Source organism: Haliaeetus albicilla, chromosome 9 (assembly GCF_947461875.1).
Source record: "Haliaeetus albicilla chromosome 9, bHalAlb1.1, whole genome shotgun sequence".
Taxonomy (NCBI): domain Eukaryota; kingdom Metazoa; phylum Chordata; class Aves; order Accipitriformes; family Accipitridae; genus Haliaeetus; species Haliaeetus albicilla.
The window spans coordinates 22189056-22203465 of NC_091491.1; the positions used below are offsets into that span (position 1 = coordinate 22189056).

Below are 14410 nucleotides of genomic sequence, written 5' to 3' on the forward strand. Positions count from 1 at the left end.
CTATAACTAGTGATATTAGGTGAAAAGCCATTCCATATTCTGACAAAATTTGAAATATTTATTGTATTAATACATTTCCCAAATGTGGTAGCTTACCATCATAATGTTCAAAAAATTACAGAAGGATGTCTCTTTAGCTCTTTTTTATTTTCTGGTTACTTTCATGGAAATAAAATTTTAAGGCTATTTCAGTCTTTTCAACTATACGACTTAGTAATTTTCTTTGCTTCCTGCTCAAACAGTCCCAGCAGTCTTAGCTAGCTGTGTTGCCTAGATACTCCATCTCCTGCAGCATCTGTAAATTGGCCAATTCAACAAGAGGATTTGTAGTCTAAATAGAAGAGAAATCTTGGGGTGGGGAGGGGAATCATTTGTTAGCTAGTAGCCTGAGTGGTGGTGTGAATTTTGCTGTTGAGAAAAATAGATTTTTATTTGCTCAATTGTACAGGGTTAATCAGAATTGCAGGTATGTTCAGAATTTGGTTACATACATAGAGATTACATTCAGGATAAAAAATACATTGTAGCCTGAAATGTCTGTCCCCTTCAAGCAGAATGGTTCTTATTTCTACCGTTTGATTTTTATTTTTTAATTCCCCTAGAATATATTTAACAAGTAGTAAGCTTTGAATTTATATTCAGAAATATGTCATATTTTGTAATTCACTTCTGCAAGCATGTGCTTAACTTGTGCTCACTTTAAAAATAATATAATTCAAAGTTAAGTAACTTGCATCTACATATGTGTATGAAAAGCTATATTAATACATTAATATATAATTTTATGAGTTACTATACATTTTATTATTATATCTTGGAAGTTAGTTTATCTTGCCTGCCATTTTTTAGCTGAAGCTTTTTGCAGAGCACCAATAAATACTTTTCTTCTTTCCTTTCTTCCTTCCCACAAGTGGTTGCTGACAGTTTCATCAGTTACAGGTTTGATTCTGCTAGAATTCAGGTTTTTGTAAGCAAAGCAGCAGAATGGATAATGCAGTTCTTTTAGTTTTCTTGCACAAGTATTTGCAGAACTTGCTAATTAAGTAAACGGGGTTTAAGGAAAATGATGATTGACAGTTTATTCATGTTTAGAGTTTTTTGAAGGACAAAGTTTAGAAAATTGGTAGTTCAGCCTGCTATGTCTGTAACGCTAAAAAGCTATTTGCTAATGAGTTTAATTTTTGCAACTTAGTTCTTCCATTTTTAGATTGCACTGCTGGGCTGTGAAAATAGTGACATGTACAGAAAGTTCTGTTTGACATTCACATCTGGAGCTAGATTAAGCATTCTAATGTATGCTTAGGACAACAGGAAATCTCCACTGCTTTAGAAAGGAACAAAGCATTTTTTTATGTACCTCTGCTTCTCAAATATTAATCTTCACTTGCATTGTTAAAATTATAATACACAGAAGAAGCTGTGGATTTAGAATGTCATGAAGTGGTTAGTTTTCCTTTCAATTTAAAGTAAAAATGAAAAAATTACTTTCTTTTTTTTCTCTCATCTTGTTTTTTGTCTCATTTTGCATTTTTTTTTCTTACTGGCAGTTATACCATAATTTATCATAACCTTTTCCTCCCAAGATTTTTTTTTTCCTGAGGGTAAATTAAATACTGGGAAACTCCAGTTTTATAAAATGATATGACAATGAACTACCTTTCTGTTGACAGAGGCACTGATTCTTATGAGACCTCCTGTATGCACATGCTGTGAGCATAGCTCTACAAGAGGTGCTTTCTCAAATTTAAGAGAGTTTCTTAGTTGGCTCTTCTATGTAAGCATGAATGTCTTTGTAAACTTGATTCCTGACACTTACTCATACTTTAGTAGTGTTATTGCTCCCTCTTGTGGTTCTTGTGACTCTGGAAGTTTTTTTAGACCTGAGGTTTTTGAATCAAAACAGTTTATCATTCTAGCAAACTGTAAATGTGAACAATAAACACAAAACTCAGACTTCTGTAGAAGTTCTCTGAGAAAATTGATCTTCTTTTTATATATATATATATAATTTTTTTTTTTGGTGAGTAACATTAAAAAATATTTACCGTATTCAGGCTGAAAGTCCTATTAAAATGAGAACCATCTGGGGCAGAGTTGGGTTACCAAATAGTTTCTGATTCAGTTCTGCACAAAAGTAGAGAGGTGACTGTGTGACAGTTCTTGAACGTTGACATTTAACAAAGAAATCCCTACTTACGTAATGTATTTCTGTTGTAGAAGTGTGATCATAGATTTTTTTTTTTATTTTATTTTAAAGGTTTAAATCCCTTTTGATTACATTGTTTGTGGACTCTTTTGTATATGTAATTTTCAGCACAGCCATACAACAGTGAACTGAGTCTATAGCGTATTTGAAATTTGCAGACCAGCTTAGGAGATCTAAACATTCTTTCTCCGACTAGAATTATGTTTCAGTGAGTTAACCTAGACTTTTTTGCATGTATCTCTTTTCTGGTTGTGTTCATTACTTCCATTGTGGGGGTATCTTATCTGTTTAAGTGTCCAGCAGTGTTGGACTCTTTCTTCCTGGGGAGTAGTACAATACCAAAAACAATGACTTCCAATTTTAATGGGGCCACTGGATACAACTTTCTGGGTACCACTTAATTGAGGCTACATGTGCTATTTGATTTGAAGCCTGAAGTAATTAGAAATAAAGGCTGAGACTGTAGTCAGCATTGTACATTACAAAACTTATTCCAAGATCATCCACTTAAAAATATCGGTTATTTGAACCCATTTAGATTGTCAGTGCCTTTGGCTGTGGTGTTAAAATGCAGTGGTACTTCAGAAACTGGAGAGAGGGGTTTTTTTGGTAAGGATTTTTTTTTTTTAATTTACAACAGTATTAGTGACTGCATTCGGAAAAAAAAAAAATCTCTCCAAATTACTTACCAAAAGTTATCATAATTTTAACATGACAAGATATTGGTTTCCCTATAGGTCTTTGGTAGTTAGTAAGTAGTTAGATTTCTTTTGGATACTTGCAGAAGTCCTGACTAAGAGCAGATGTTGTCTCAGTGGGAAATAATCTCACACCATGAAATTTCCAAGCTGACATACTTAGAATACTTGACTCTCTTGAGATGTTTTCCCATATGCTTTTGCAAGTTTTCACATTTTGGTTTACCTCTCTAGGAAGCCTTCTCATCCTCAGCTTGAAGCTTTTATTAAATATATGTCTAAAGGGTCTGCAGCCCAAATGGATGGTTCCCTAAGTAGCCTGCCTCGTTACCCTAGTCATTCTTTGTGTGAAATGGGAGAGCTTACACAGACAGGTAAGTTTCCATAGTAGCTTTATCTTTTCTTCTGCTCTGTTAAATACAGTCTGTAGGAGGAGGGATCTTCTGTTTTTCTTTACATTGAAATAAATGTTTTTTTATGGAAGCTTATAATGTTGGTCATAGCCTAGGTTATGCTGGGATATGAATAAAGTATTAGACTCTCTACTGTAAAAGTGTTAACGGTTCTAGAAACCACGCTTGCCAATTCTGTTACAGATTGATCACACTTTTTATTTGTAACAAGTTGGAGCACCTTTCCTTGTCACTGTTGTGAAAAATGGCATTGCTCAATCCCTCCTGAGGAAGATCTGGTACTCTATTGCTGATTGGTTTGTAATTCAGAATGGCCCTGGAACTGAAGAACACCTAGTTGCCAGTTTTTACCTGTGATGTAACTACTGTGTCCCCTGCAAAAGATTCAGATGTAGCAGACACATTTGATGCTTGTATTATGGAAATAGAAAAACTGTACATACCTGATGCTTTTTTTCCTTCCCCCCACACCCCCAAGCTTTGTAACGAAGTTCCAAGAGTGCGCTTTCTGGCATAATTATTTATGTGTATTTTCACCACAGGAAGATGAAGTTTCATTTTCTTGTTCAATCTATCAGTTCTGCTGAGCTAGTTATTGGGAGAAAATGTGGAAATATCAGCAATTAAATTCCAAACAACTTTTTCAAAAAATGAAGTTTTGAGACTTCATCAATACTACCACTGAGAGAGAGGCTGCTGAACTCTGCTAGTGAGCATACTGTTTAGTTTATCTGTACAAAAAGGGTAGGGGAGATGGGAGGTAACTGGAAGTGTTACAGTCAGGGATTTGACTGTGTAGAAGAAAGTATGTGGAGAGCTTGGGACTATTGTGGTGCTGGGGGTATTGGGAAAGAGACAAAAGTTTTGGGATTGGAGAGGGAAACAAGGTAGTGCTGGATCAGAGCATTGATAAAAGGGCCATTTGGAAAAGATCTGGGGCTGCTGTCAGCAGGCAATAGAAAATATGAGGGGAGCAAAAGGTAAGAGGACAGAAGTATAGAAACAAGTTGCTGATTTGTAAGAAACAGATTTACCCAGATTCCACAGCTCTTGGAATTGTTTGTGTTCTCCACCCAGAAGAGCCAGCTGAACTGGTATGAACTGAAGTCCCTGTGTTTGTTTGCTGCACGTATTCTTCTGCATGTGTTCATATCAGTGCATCAAAAACGAAAATACAGAAGTGCTTTCCCACAAACATGTGGAAACATACTGTTGCACAACTGGGTAGAAATGTGATTGTGAAAAGGGTTAGTTACGTGGATTTTTCTCTTCAACATCCATTAATTTAATTTAAAAATTCACATTAATAGTACCTCTATGTTCTCCTGTGTCTTTTCAGATTTTACCATTGATCCATTCTGTTTTATTCCCACACCTTGCTTTTAACTGTGTTGCTCTTTTTATCTTAAATACCACTGACTGAAAGAGCATATCATAGTGGTTCTGGGTTGTCAATGGGTTTGGAGACTGACTAGAGAGAATGAAAAGAGTGTTGAATATCTGGGGAGCTAGCACCATTTTTCTCATGCCAACTGTCTTTCAAGGAATCCGTTTTTTAGCCCAAAACTTGCCTGTCAAATCCTCATATGTTTTGGGATCCCATCAGAAGAAATATTTGTGTTAGGCCAGTGTCAAGTCTCGCAAAGTGACATCAGGAGAAATCTAGCCAGGTTACCAAGGAACTCTTTCTAATACAGCATGTTGTGTGTGACACTGGATTCATCACTGCACATGGCTTGTAACTGAGCTAGTATTTGGGGTTCCTGTTGCTTGTACCAAGTTATATAGGTGTTCTAGTGCCTAAAGGGTTCATGCCTGTTGCTTTGCTGCTTTGGGAGGATAACACAAGCAAGGTAGATTCTGGAGTAAACGTTTTGGCTTGTGAGAAGGATACACACACTCTTCCAGCTGGGTAAAGGCAGAACATTAGTGTAAGAATTATCAAGCAGTTTGAGTATTTCCTGAAGAAAAATGGAGAAGGAAGTTTTGATGTGGTTGCCACACCTCACCACTCTGTTTTGTGAGTTTACACACTAGTTTACATTCTCTGTATTTGTTTCCTGACTGCTAGCAGTTTTACTGGCTGCCATAAATCTGCAGCATTCACTGCCTGTCTGAAACCCTGACTCAGGTGCAGTCTGGATCCATCTTCATAGTCATCTTTCTTTTATAGTGATGTTAGACCCATTCAGTCTGTGTCTCTAGTCCAAAGAACACATATTAAACCACTAAGGTTTTAAATTTTATGGAACCAGCTTTTTCTATCTGTATCTCAGTTTAGCTCCTAGAGTCTGAGAGACTGAAGAATAGCAGGTATCTCATATTTCATGCAGTTTTCCTAATAGTCAAGCATAGGTGAAGTTCAGTTTTTGAAGTTCATAACCTTTTAACTAATTGTTCATTTATCAATAAGACTGCTAGCTGTATTTTCTTTTCTGCAAAACTAAGAAGTTTCTAATCATGTGTTGTAATTTCTTAAAAAAATTCTCTTTCAGGGGTTGTACAACACTTGCGAAATGGACAACTATTACGAGAAATTTATATAAGCAAACATAAACTGCTTCTGAGCGACTGGACAGCAAAACAGCTCTACCTGGAGACGACAGGAAAAAGCCGAACCCTGCAGAGTGCGTTGGCGCTGCTCTACACTTTTTTGCCAGATTTTGACTGGAAGAAAATTAACCTGAGGCATCAGTGGAGCACCATTTTTTGCTCTGGAAGCTGCGACTGTCCTGTCCGAAACCACTACCTAGAAGAGGAACAGCGCAGACAGTACAGTTTACGGGTGAAAAACAATGATTTGGAGAAAATATATGTGGATATGGCAAAGATTGTAGGCATTCGCACCAGGCAGTTGAGAGCTTCTAACCCAATAGATTCTCTCTTGTGCTATTTTTGCCACAATGTCAGTTTTCCGTGTACTAAAACTGGCTGCATTGGTATGGAACACTTCAAAGTAATCAAAAGACATCAGTTGGAGGATGAGAGAGAAAGACAGGAAAAGAAACTTTATTTCTTGTATGCACTATTGGCTACTCATCCTCTCCTCAACCAGACTGTTAATCGGCTGCAGCGTATTGCAGAAGGCAAGAAAGAAGAAGTATTTGTTCTTTACTCTGCACATGATGTCACGTTGTCACCTGTTCTTAGTGCCTTAGGCATTACAGAGGCCAGATTTCCTAGATTTGCTGCCAGATTAGTTTTTGAGCTGTGGCAGGATGGGAAGAGACCCAAAGAGCACTTTATCCGCATCCTGTATAATGGTGCTGATGTCACATTCCAGACCTCGTTTTGCAAGGATTATTATAAACGTTCTAGCAAGCCAATGTGCCCACTAGAAAAATTTGTCAACTTTGTCAAGAGGGATATGTTCTTAATTTTTAACAGCACTAGTTATTATGATGCATGTCATAGAAGACCACTGTAGAGAAGGAAAGTGAAAAGGAAGCAACGTTAACTTGTGTATCAGTGGAAGTCTGTATTCTGGTTGAGGCGCAGTTAACTTTTGTGATTTCTTGTACTTGTATGTGTAAGTACAAAAGGGTATTGCTTGAAACATTCTTTGAATAGTTTCATTTTCATTCGGACTGCAGATGGTCTCCAACAGAGGAACAAATATTGAGGGAGTGTTATGTATATGTGTATGCTCACATATGCTGTGTTAACTGTAATGATAAATCACATGGGCTACTGTAACCCGGACGTCGCTTGATGAAGAGTGAGAGAGCATAGACTTTGTTTCTCTGTATTCCAGAGCAATACTTGGATACCATAAGTTTAAAACCAAAACCATTATTTTTTTCACCACCGTCTCAGTCATTTTAGGCAGTTTGTGTCAAGGCCTTTATGAATTCCAGGCATCTGCATTAAACCATTTGTAAGGAATTCTTGAAGCTCCCTACTCGGAAAGAAGCCTTTTAATGTTTAGGGAAGGTCTTTAAAGCAAAGTGCACATGTGTATCTGGGCATACTTACCTGAGCATGTACAAATGAGCACATGCCTTTTTGATCTCGCAGACCTATAAATACTTGGCTATTGTTGCCAGTGCCAGAGAAGGGTGTACTGGAAAAAGGATACAAAACTCTATTCTTTGATTGCACTTTCAGCACTTTGAATAGTTCAAACAGTGTCTAGACATATGTCAGGGTCTTGTGACATTAAAATAGATAGCAAATGCCAACATTACCACTAAACCTGAGTGGGAAATTAGAAGTCAGTTTCATGGTGAAGTGTTGGGCTCTTTCCCATTGTGAATGGTTTAAGCTGTTGTGTGTGCTATGGAGCAAATCAGTGTTTTAGGAATTTGATACAGTGACTGCTTGAGACAGCTTGACTGAACACTAAGAAAATTTTGTAGTTGAGTTAGTATTTTTATGGACTAGGAAGCTCTTCTTTTGTAAGATCAGACTTGTACATATTGTACTGTGTATATTTATAACACAGTAGATCTTTCTTACTTGTTTAGTTTGTAAAGACTTGTGAAGCTCACTTTTAGACATTTTTTTTCCCCTTCATCAGGATGTTTAGACTTAAGAATAAACTGTCTTTTATGGGTAACTTGAACAATGAGTAGATATGAAAACTTGTACTTCAGACTGCTTTCATCTCTTTAGGAGTAGTAATTTGAGAACCAATTTTTAGTAGAACTCATAGAAATTTTATAATGGTGAAGGTTTTTTACACTTCTAAAAATTAGTCTGTGACTTGTGATTCAATGGTGCTAGTTTATCAAAGAAAACATAACTCAGCATAAGTTCTCTGACTATTGGCATTCCGCTCTCTCTGTTTTCAATGCTGCATTTGAACACATTTCTTAAAATAAAATTTTGGGGACTCTTTGTATACTTGTGTGTTACATTGATTGTGACTCAGCTGTTTGCAGTAACAAGCATGTATTGTTAAGCAGCTTGTTTCATTAGTAACTTCTGCACTTAATATGTTCTGGTTCCCAGTCTGAGAAGGAGCAGGTAAATGTTTCATGAATACTGAAATAGAAATCATGATAGAAAATTTGGGGCTTTTGTACCACATTAGAATGTGTAACTTTGGGAAATGTTTTCTTTCTGTCTAAGAGACTAGCTCTGTTAGTCATCATACATGTTTGTGTTCTGGAGGGCAAACAGGAAGAGAGAATCTGAAAGTTGAGCTTGCTTTGTATAAACTACGTGAACTGGACCATTTGTCCAATATAAGTACCAAATACTCTGAAGAGCTAGCTGTTGAGCTATCAGCAAAAGGCAGCTATAGGTCTTTAGAGTGTGATCTGTTGGAGCTTTGATGCTGTTTGGTGACCATTTGCAGGAATGATGCTGAAGTGCAGAAAACATTACCATGGACATACCATTGGTGTTTCAAGTGTGTTATTTAGAAACTTTGAACCCTTAACAGCTTCTGCAAATGCCAGTCTTGGTATCTTCAAAAGCCTGTGCTAGGAATACCATCTAACCTTACATCTTCTTCTGAAGGCAGACCATGGAATTGTTTTGTTTTGTTTCATTTTCCTTGTGCGGAAAGATCCCCTTTGTTGTAGGGGTTTTGAGATGCAGCCATGACTTGGAAGAGATATGAATTTGGGTGGATTTCTCATTTGTTGGGCTCAAAGAAGCACTGAGATCCCAGATATTAATGGACACTGCAGCTGTTTTCTAAACTTCTAGCTTAACTCTTTTTGTAGAGCAGCAAAAATGCACTGATTTTATGGACCTTTGGTTGCTGGTCAAATAGTAAGCTTTCTGCTTGAAGTCTTAAGTAAACCTTGGGGTTAATCCCCCTAGGTAAATCAGTTAAGTTAGGTGCTTGGAAATGTCTTCATCTGTGTAGGCATACCTCAAGAAGAAAGTGAGACAGATGCTGAAAGATCAGATTCTATTAGTAGCTGCAGTTCCTCAGATTACCCCAGATAAATATTTGTCCGTTATGGATGTCTGATCTCAATCAATGCTGCTATGTTGAAGGGTGTCCCTAATTATGGTGGTAACGGTGAATATGAAGTATTGCTATCCTCTAGCCAGAGTTCTCTTTATGCATAGAGAGGTATGGGAACTGGTATTTCATTCCTCATTTCTGTTCTCTGTTCCTCAGCCTTTGCTTCCCCATTACCTGTAAACTTCTTTTGTGTTTAAGGAGGGTGGAAAAGTGGATGTAGGAATACTTCATGCTCTTTCCAGCATTGTTGATGCCAAGCACTCCCCCTGCTGTCACTCCTTACTGCATGGTCTCTGAATAAAAGAATGATCCTTAACAATGTTTTTAAGAAAGTCACTGTGGTGCAGAGTGATTTTAAAAAGAAAAAGTATACAGTATATAAATGGAGGAGCACAGGCTGAATGTAACCCTTTTGCATAGAGAAACGTATAAGAAAAGAGGTATTTGGCCATAACGGAATGTAACAAGGTGAAAGAAGGAGTGCACTTAATAGCTGTTGATGTCTTGTCTTTGTTGGTTTTTCTTGTGGGATCCATGTGGCAGTACACTGCCACACCCCCCACCCTGCCCCCAGCAGGAAAGGAGACTTCTCCAGGCAGGGAGAAGAGAAAAAAAACCTAAATGCTAGAGGCCACAGGTTGAAATTTGAATTGACTGTTCGAGACATGCCAGGTACACTGAGGTGACCTTCTTGGCCAGTAGGGATTAAATGCCCACAGGTCAGATTTGACAAGGGTATAAATGGGGTCCCGCCAAAGGACATGTGGGAATCAGTCCTCTTCCTCGGAGCAGCGGGTCTGCAGTCGGGGACTCCCCCTTGGGTTGGGGCACTGCCCGAGGTAACTCCTCAAGGGAGAGAGCCCTCAGCTTTTAGGTGAGTGTTAGGCACATTTTGAGTCATCACTTTTAAGGATTCTTAAGTTGGCTGTGTAGTACTAATTCCCTTACATCATTGAGCCTGTGCTTTACAGATGTTACCAGAGTTCTAACTGACTTTTCTACTGAAGAATAAATCTGAGCTTTAACACCTGTTGGATTTGATTGTGTGCGGCTCCGTGACAATCCAGTCTATAACAGTTTGTACAATCAGGGCCACGTACGCACAGTATAGTGAAAAGGCACCTACGTTATTTTGACTGTTTCTGGTCGTTGATCTTCCTGCATGCTTTTGTCCTTCCTTTGAAGGAAGAAACAAGATTACATGAAAATTAACAGGGAAGTAACTTTTCCTGTTTCTAGGGGAAATGCGGATCATTGCGGTATATTCCTATGGTTTGCTTACTTTAAACATATGTATACTTCACTGTTAAACTTCTCCGGAACACCAACAGGAACTAATACCTTTATAATATTGCAGTATCTCTGCTGTCCAGACAGCTTTTGAATATCTCCAAGGTTAGAGACCTCACAACCTCCCATGGCAACCTGTGCCCATACTCAGTCACCCTCACAGTCCAAAAAAAAAAAGTAGTTTATATTCAGGTGGAACCTCCTGTGTTTCAGGTTGTGCCCACTGCCTCTTGTCCTGTCACTGGGCACTACTGAAAAGATCCTTCTTATTTATACCCTCCTTCAGATATTTGTATGCATTGATGAGATTCCCTCTGAGCCTTCCCTTCTCTGGGCTGAACAGTGCGAGCTCTCTCAGCCTACCCTTACATAAGAAGAGATGCTCCACTCCCTTAATCATTGTGGCCCTTCAGTGGGGACTCTCCAGCAGCTCCGTCTCCCTTGTACTGGGGATGATAAAGAGTATAATAGCTGTTTCTGCCAAAATGGCCTTCCACCATGGCCAGGGCAGTGGTAAGAAACCTGGACTGGGGAATTTAAGGACGATCTGGAGCAAAATTTTCAAGGTACAGGAGGGTCAGATTCTTCATATTGTTTAGATGACTGAAGATACGGATCAGTTACAGCAAAAGGTATCTTTTCCTGTCTTTTCATATTTTTGTGCTAATGTCAAATAATTTTCCTTTTTTTCCTGTATCAGTCAGTGTGAACAAGAACTAACTTACCATATTGCTAGCACCTGCTTACCTGTATGTCTGAGGGTCAATGGGTGGGCATTACCAAATCTCTAAGGTAAAAAAGAGCTAATTATTATTATAAAGAATTTTATTATTCTTCTGCATATGCATAAAGAAAGAGCTGCAGAGCTGAGATCCTTCTCGCAGACCCCTGACTTGACTATGGAGACAAAATGATAAGCAAACTGCATTATCAAACTTGACTAATTATTAGGTTTTAAAGTTTGGCCTAATTTATGATAAAATTTGCAACTGTGAGTGGATTTATACTTTGACTAAGGTAATAAATTTAACTACCTGAACAATGGAAAGAGGAATTGGTGGGAATTTATGTATCCTGGAATTGATGAATACCCTTTCTATAGGGATGCATTGATGAATTAGACCTACCAGCTGGGAAAAATTGACTTGTCCAGTTGCACACTTAATCAAATTATAAGAGCAGAAATAAAAGCTTCTGCTTTAAGGAATGCTGAGATCTTCTTGTTGCTTTGAAATTGATGTAGAAGTGGGATGTTTTGTTTGTGTGCTAAACACGGTATTTAGAAACTGATGTTTAAACATGTTGAGTACTTGTGGTGTGAGTGAAATGTCTCCTCATAAAATTCAGCTTATTTTTTAAGTGCAGTGCTGAGGTGCAGTCTCTCCTCCCTGCCCCCGCTTTTGTTTCACTTCTGATAGGTATAATGGCTTTAGTTTTAAATGCTTCTTGAACATTATGAATGCCAAATGGCTTGGTTTTAGCTGTCATATTCTACTTTTATATTTGGGAGTGGCTGAGAAGGCATCTAAATGCAAAATACTCGGGTGCAAAGTAGTACAGAAAGAAGGTTCTCGGAAAATGCTGTCTGAGAGCAAGAGATTTGAAGAAAGAAAGAAGTAGGGTGCCCTCTCGTGGCGGTTTTTCTGTTGTACAAAAATGGATTTGTGTGAATTAAACTGGGAAAAAATACACCTTTGCTCTGAAATTGCAACACTGTGGAAAAGTAGAGTTAAAACCAGGTAAGCTGTAGATGGATTTCATCCTGTAGTCTGAAAAAGAGGACTCCTTCTCCATGATTTAAGTGGTTGTTTATTTATAGAAGATGCTTGAAACCTTGTGGGGTGAAGTAGGAATAATGATGACAACTGTGATGGTTATTTTGAAGCTAGTTGTTCACACAGAACATACCCGAACACAGGTATATTCTCCAGGTCACTATAGCTTTGCTATCCTCTGGACCAAATTCAGTCCTACTCCTTTCAGCAGAGCAATTTCTGAAGTTAGTAAAGCCTATAGTATATGGAATTATAAAGCAGAGTATTTATTCCCTGTCAGTTTGCTGGTTTGGTCTTGAGTAGTTTGCTTGCCTTGTGGTTTAGGTTTTTCCTCTTTTCTACATGAAAGGAGCTATGCCACATGTGTGTACTATGTCATTATTCAAGTAGTTGAGATATGACAGGCTCTGAACTTTGCAAAGTTCCTTCAAACTGAAAACAAATACCATTAAGCCCTTTGTTTCCAAAAGTCCTGGACAGCCATTTTCAAAAGTGATTTAGAACTACTCTTAAGCTATTCCTTTAGGATCAATCCCCTGACAAAAAAATCATTAAAAGTTTTTCTTCTGTTGAAGGTAAAAAAGAAGGATGAAAAAAGAGTGATGACATTTGAAATGTAAAGCAGTCCAGATCTCATTCTAAGAATAGTCTTTATGGTAGAGGGAAAAAAAAATACATCTGTTTGTCAGTCTTTAAGATGCCATTGAAAAATGGTCATTGGAGAATGTGGGGAGGAAAAGTTTATGAGCTGAAGTTGTTGCTATTGAAGGTCCTTACAAAACAGGACTCACAATATAAAAGAAGAAAAATACATGACAGAAGTAGAAAATGTGGCCTCTGTTGCAAATTCTTGCATGCATCTTCCCTGGAGCAGCTACAAACAGGCAGCTGTTTTAAGCATACTAGCCAGGAGACTGAGGATCCAGGACCAGCTATGGGACAGAATGAACGTTGAAGGCCAGTTGCAGGGGTATCTGTAGCGCATATGTGTGAGTGCGGGCCTGTATGCATGAGTGCGTGAGGTAACTGGAAGATTAAAGGGTCCAGGGTGGACTGGCTACTGGCTGGATCTGGGTAGGCAGAGCTGCAGCAGTCTTGCTTCTGCAGGGCTGCTGGATTTGGCAGCTCCAAAGAATTTTGCTGTCAGAAACAGTATGATCTAAAAAGGGATTGTGCAGGTTTAGGTGATGAGAGGGATGACTGTAATACTGATAAAACTCTTTCTTCCTTAAAAAATTTGTCCACCCAAAAGCAGTGAGCAACAGAGAGGGAACCAAGCCTAGTGTCCGATGAACTGGTATTGGCCCACTGGTTGCTAATTTCATTCTCCTTTTTGAACTGGTCACATACTTAATGTTCTCCTTTGATAATGCTAGTTATAACAGGCTTTTGACTGATTCAGTGCCTCTTTCATTTAAAATACAACAAAAACCTTTGTGAGTAACAGGCTGTAGTGCTGTTCTGCTACATTCATACATGCATAGTTCAAGCATCAGGATAATGAATGGCTACTGACATTACTAGCTGTCCAGTGGGCAACAATAATGTCTTGAGTGTGTTCTTATTCCTATCTCAAGTGCCAGAAAGGTATCTTTTTGCTTAAACCTCTTCCACAGGGGTTTAAATGATGTCCATTACTATGTAATAGAGCTGGGATAAGATGACACTTGTCAGTAATTACTGTGCTCTCAGCTGTCTTCCTAACCCTTTAGAGGTGAACCCACAGTTAAGTAGGTTTATGTAAAGTTTTACCTGTTAATTATTAACTTCTTCGGTCTGTGATGTGGTAATTGGGTTTTTGGTAAGAAACACCACTGAAATGCATCAGCCTGCAGAAGAGTGATAAAAGTATTTTTGCTTTTAATGGGGGAATGGAACCACCCAGTCATGCTCTGAAGTGGTGGTTGTAAGGAGGAAGGCAGCCAGCTTAAACACATAGAGATAGACAGGGGCTCATTAACTCTAAGGACTTGCTGCGCATCTGTGCTACTGACAGTGCTTATTCTGACTGGCATAGAATGGGAGTTAATTGTCACGGCAGTATCTGTGTGTCCTGATATCCATGTGAAACCACAGGATTTGACTGAATCTTGCCTTTTCAT

The 14410-nt window shown here is 38.4% G+C and overlaps 1 protein-coding gene across 6 annotated transcripts in view; it reads left to right on the top strand.

Annotated features, from left to right (window-relative positions):
• PXYLP1 (2-phosphoxylose phosphatase 1) overlaps nt 1-8160 on the top strand; it is a 59250-nt gene extending 51090 nt beyond the window's left edge. For all 6 annotated transcript variants that reach the window (XM_069792088.1, XM_069792085.1, XM_069792091.1 and 3 more), the window contains 2 exons: nt 3139-3278; nt 5813-8160. In XM_069792088.1, coding sequence (XP_069648189.1) covers nt 3139-3278; nt 5813-6744 — 1072 coding nt within the window. In that variant the 3' untranslated portion in view covers nt 6745-8160. The remainder of the gene's footprint in view (nt 1-3138; nt 3279-5812) is intronic.
• Nucleotides 8161-14410: the final 6250 nt, after the last annotated feature.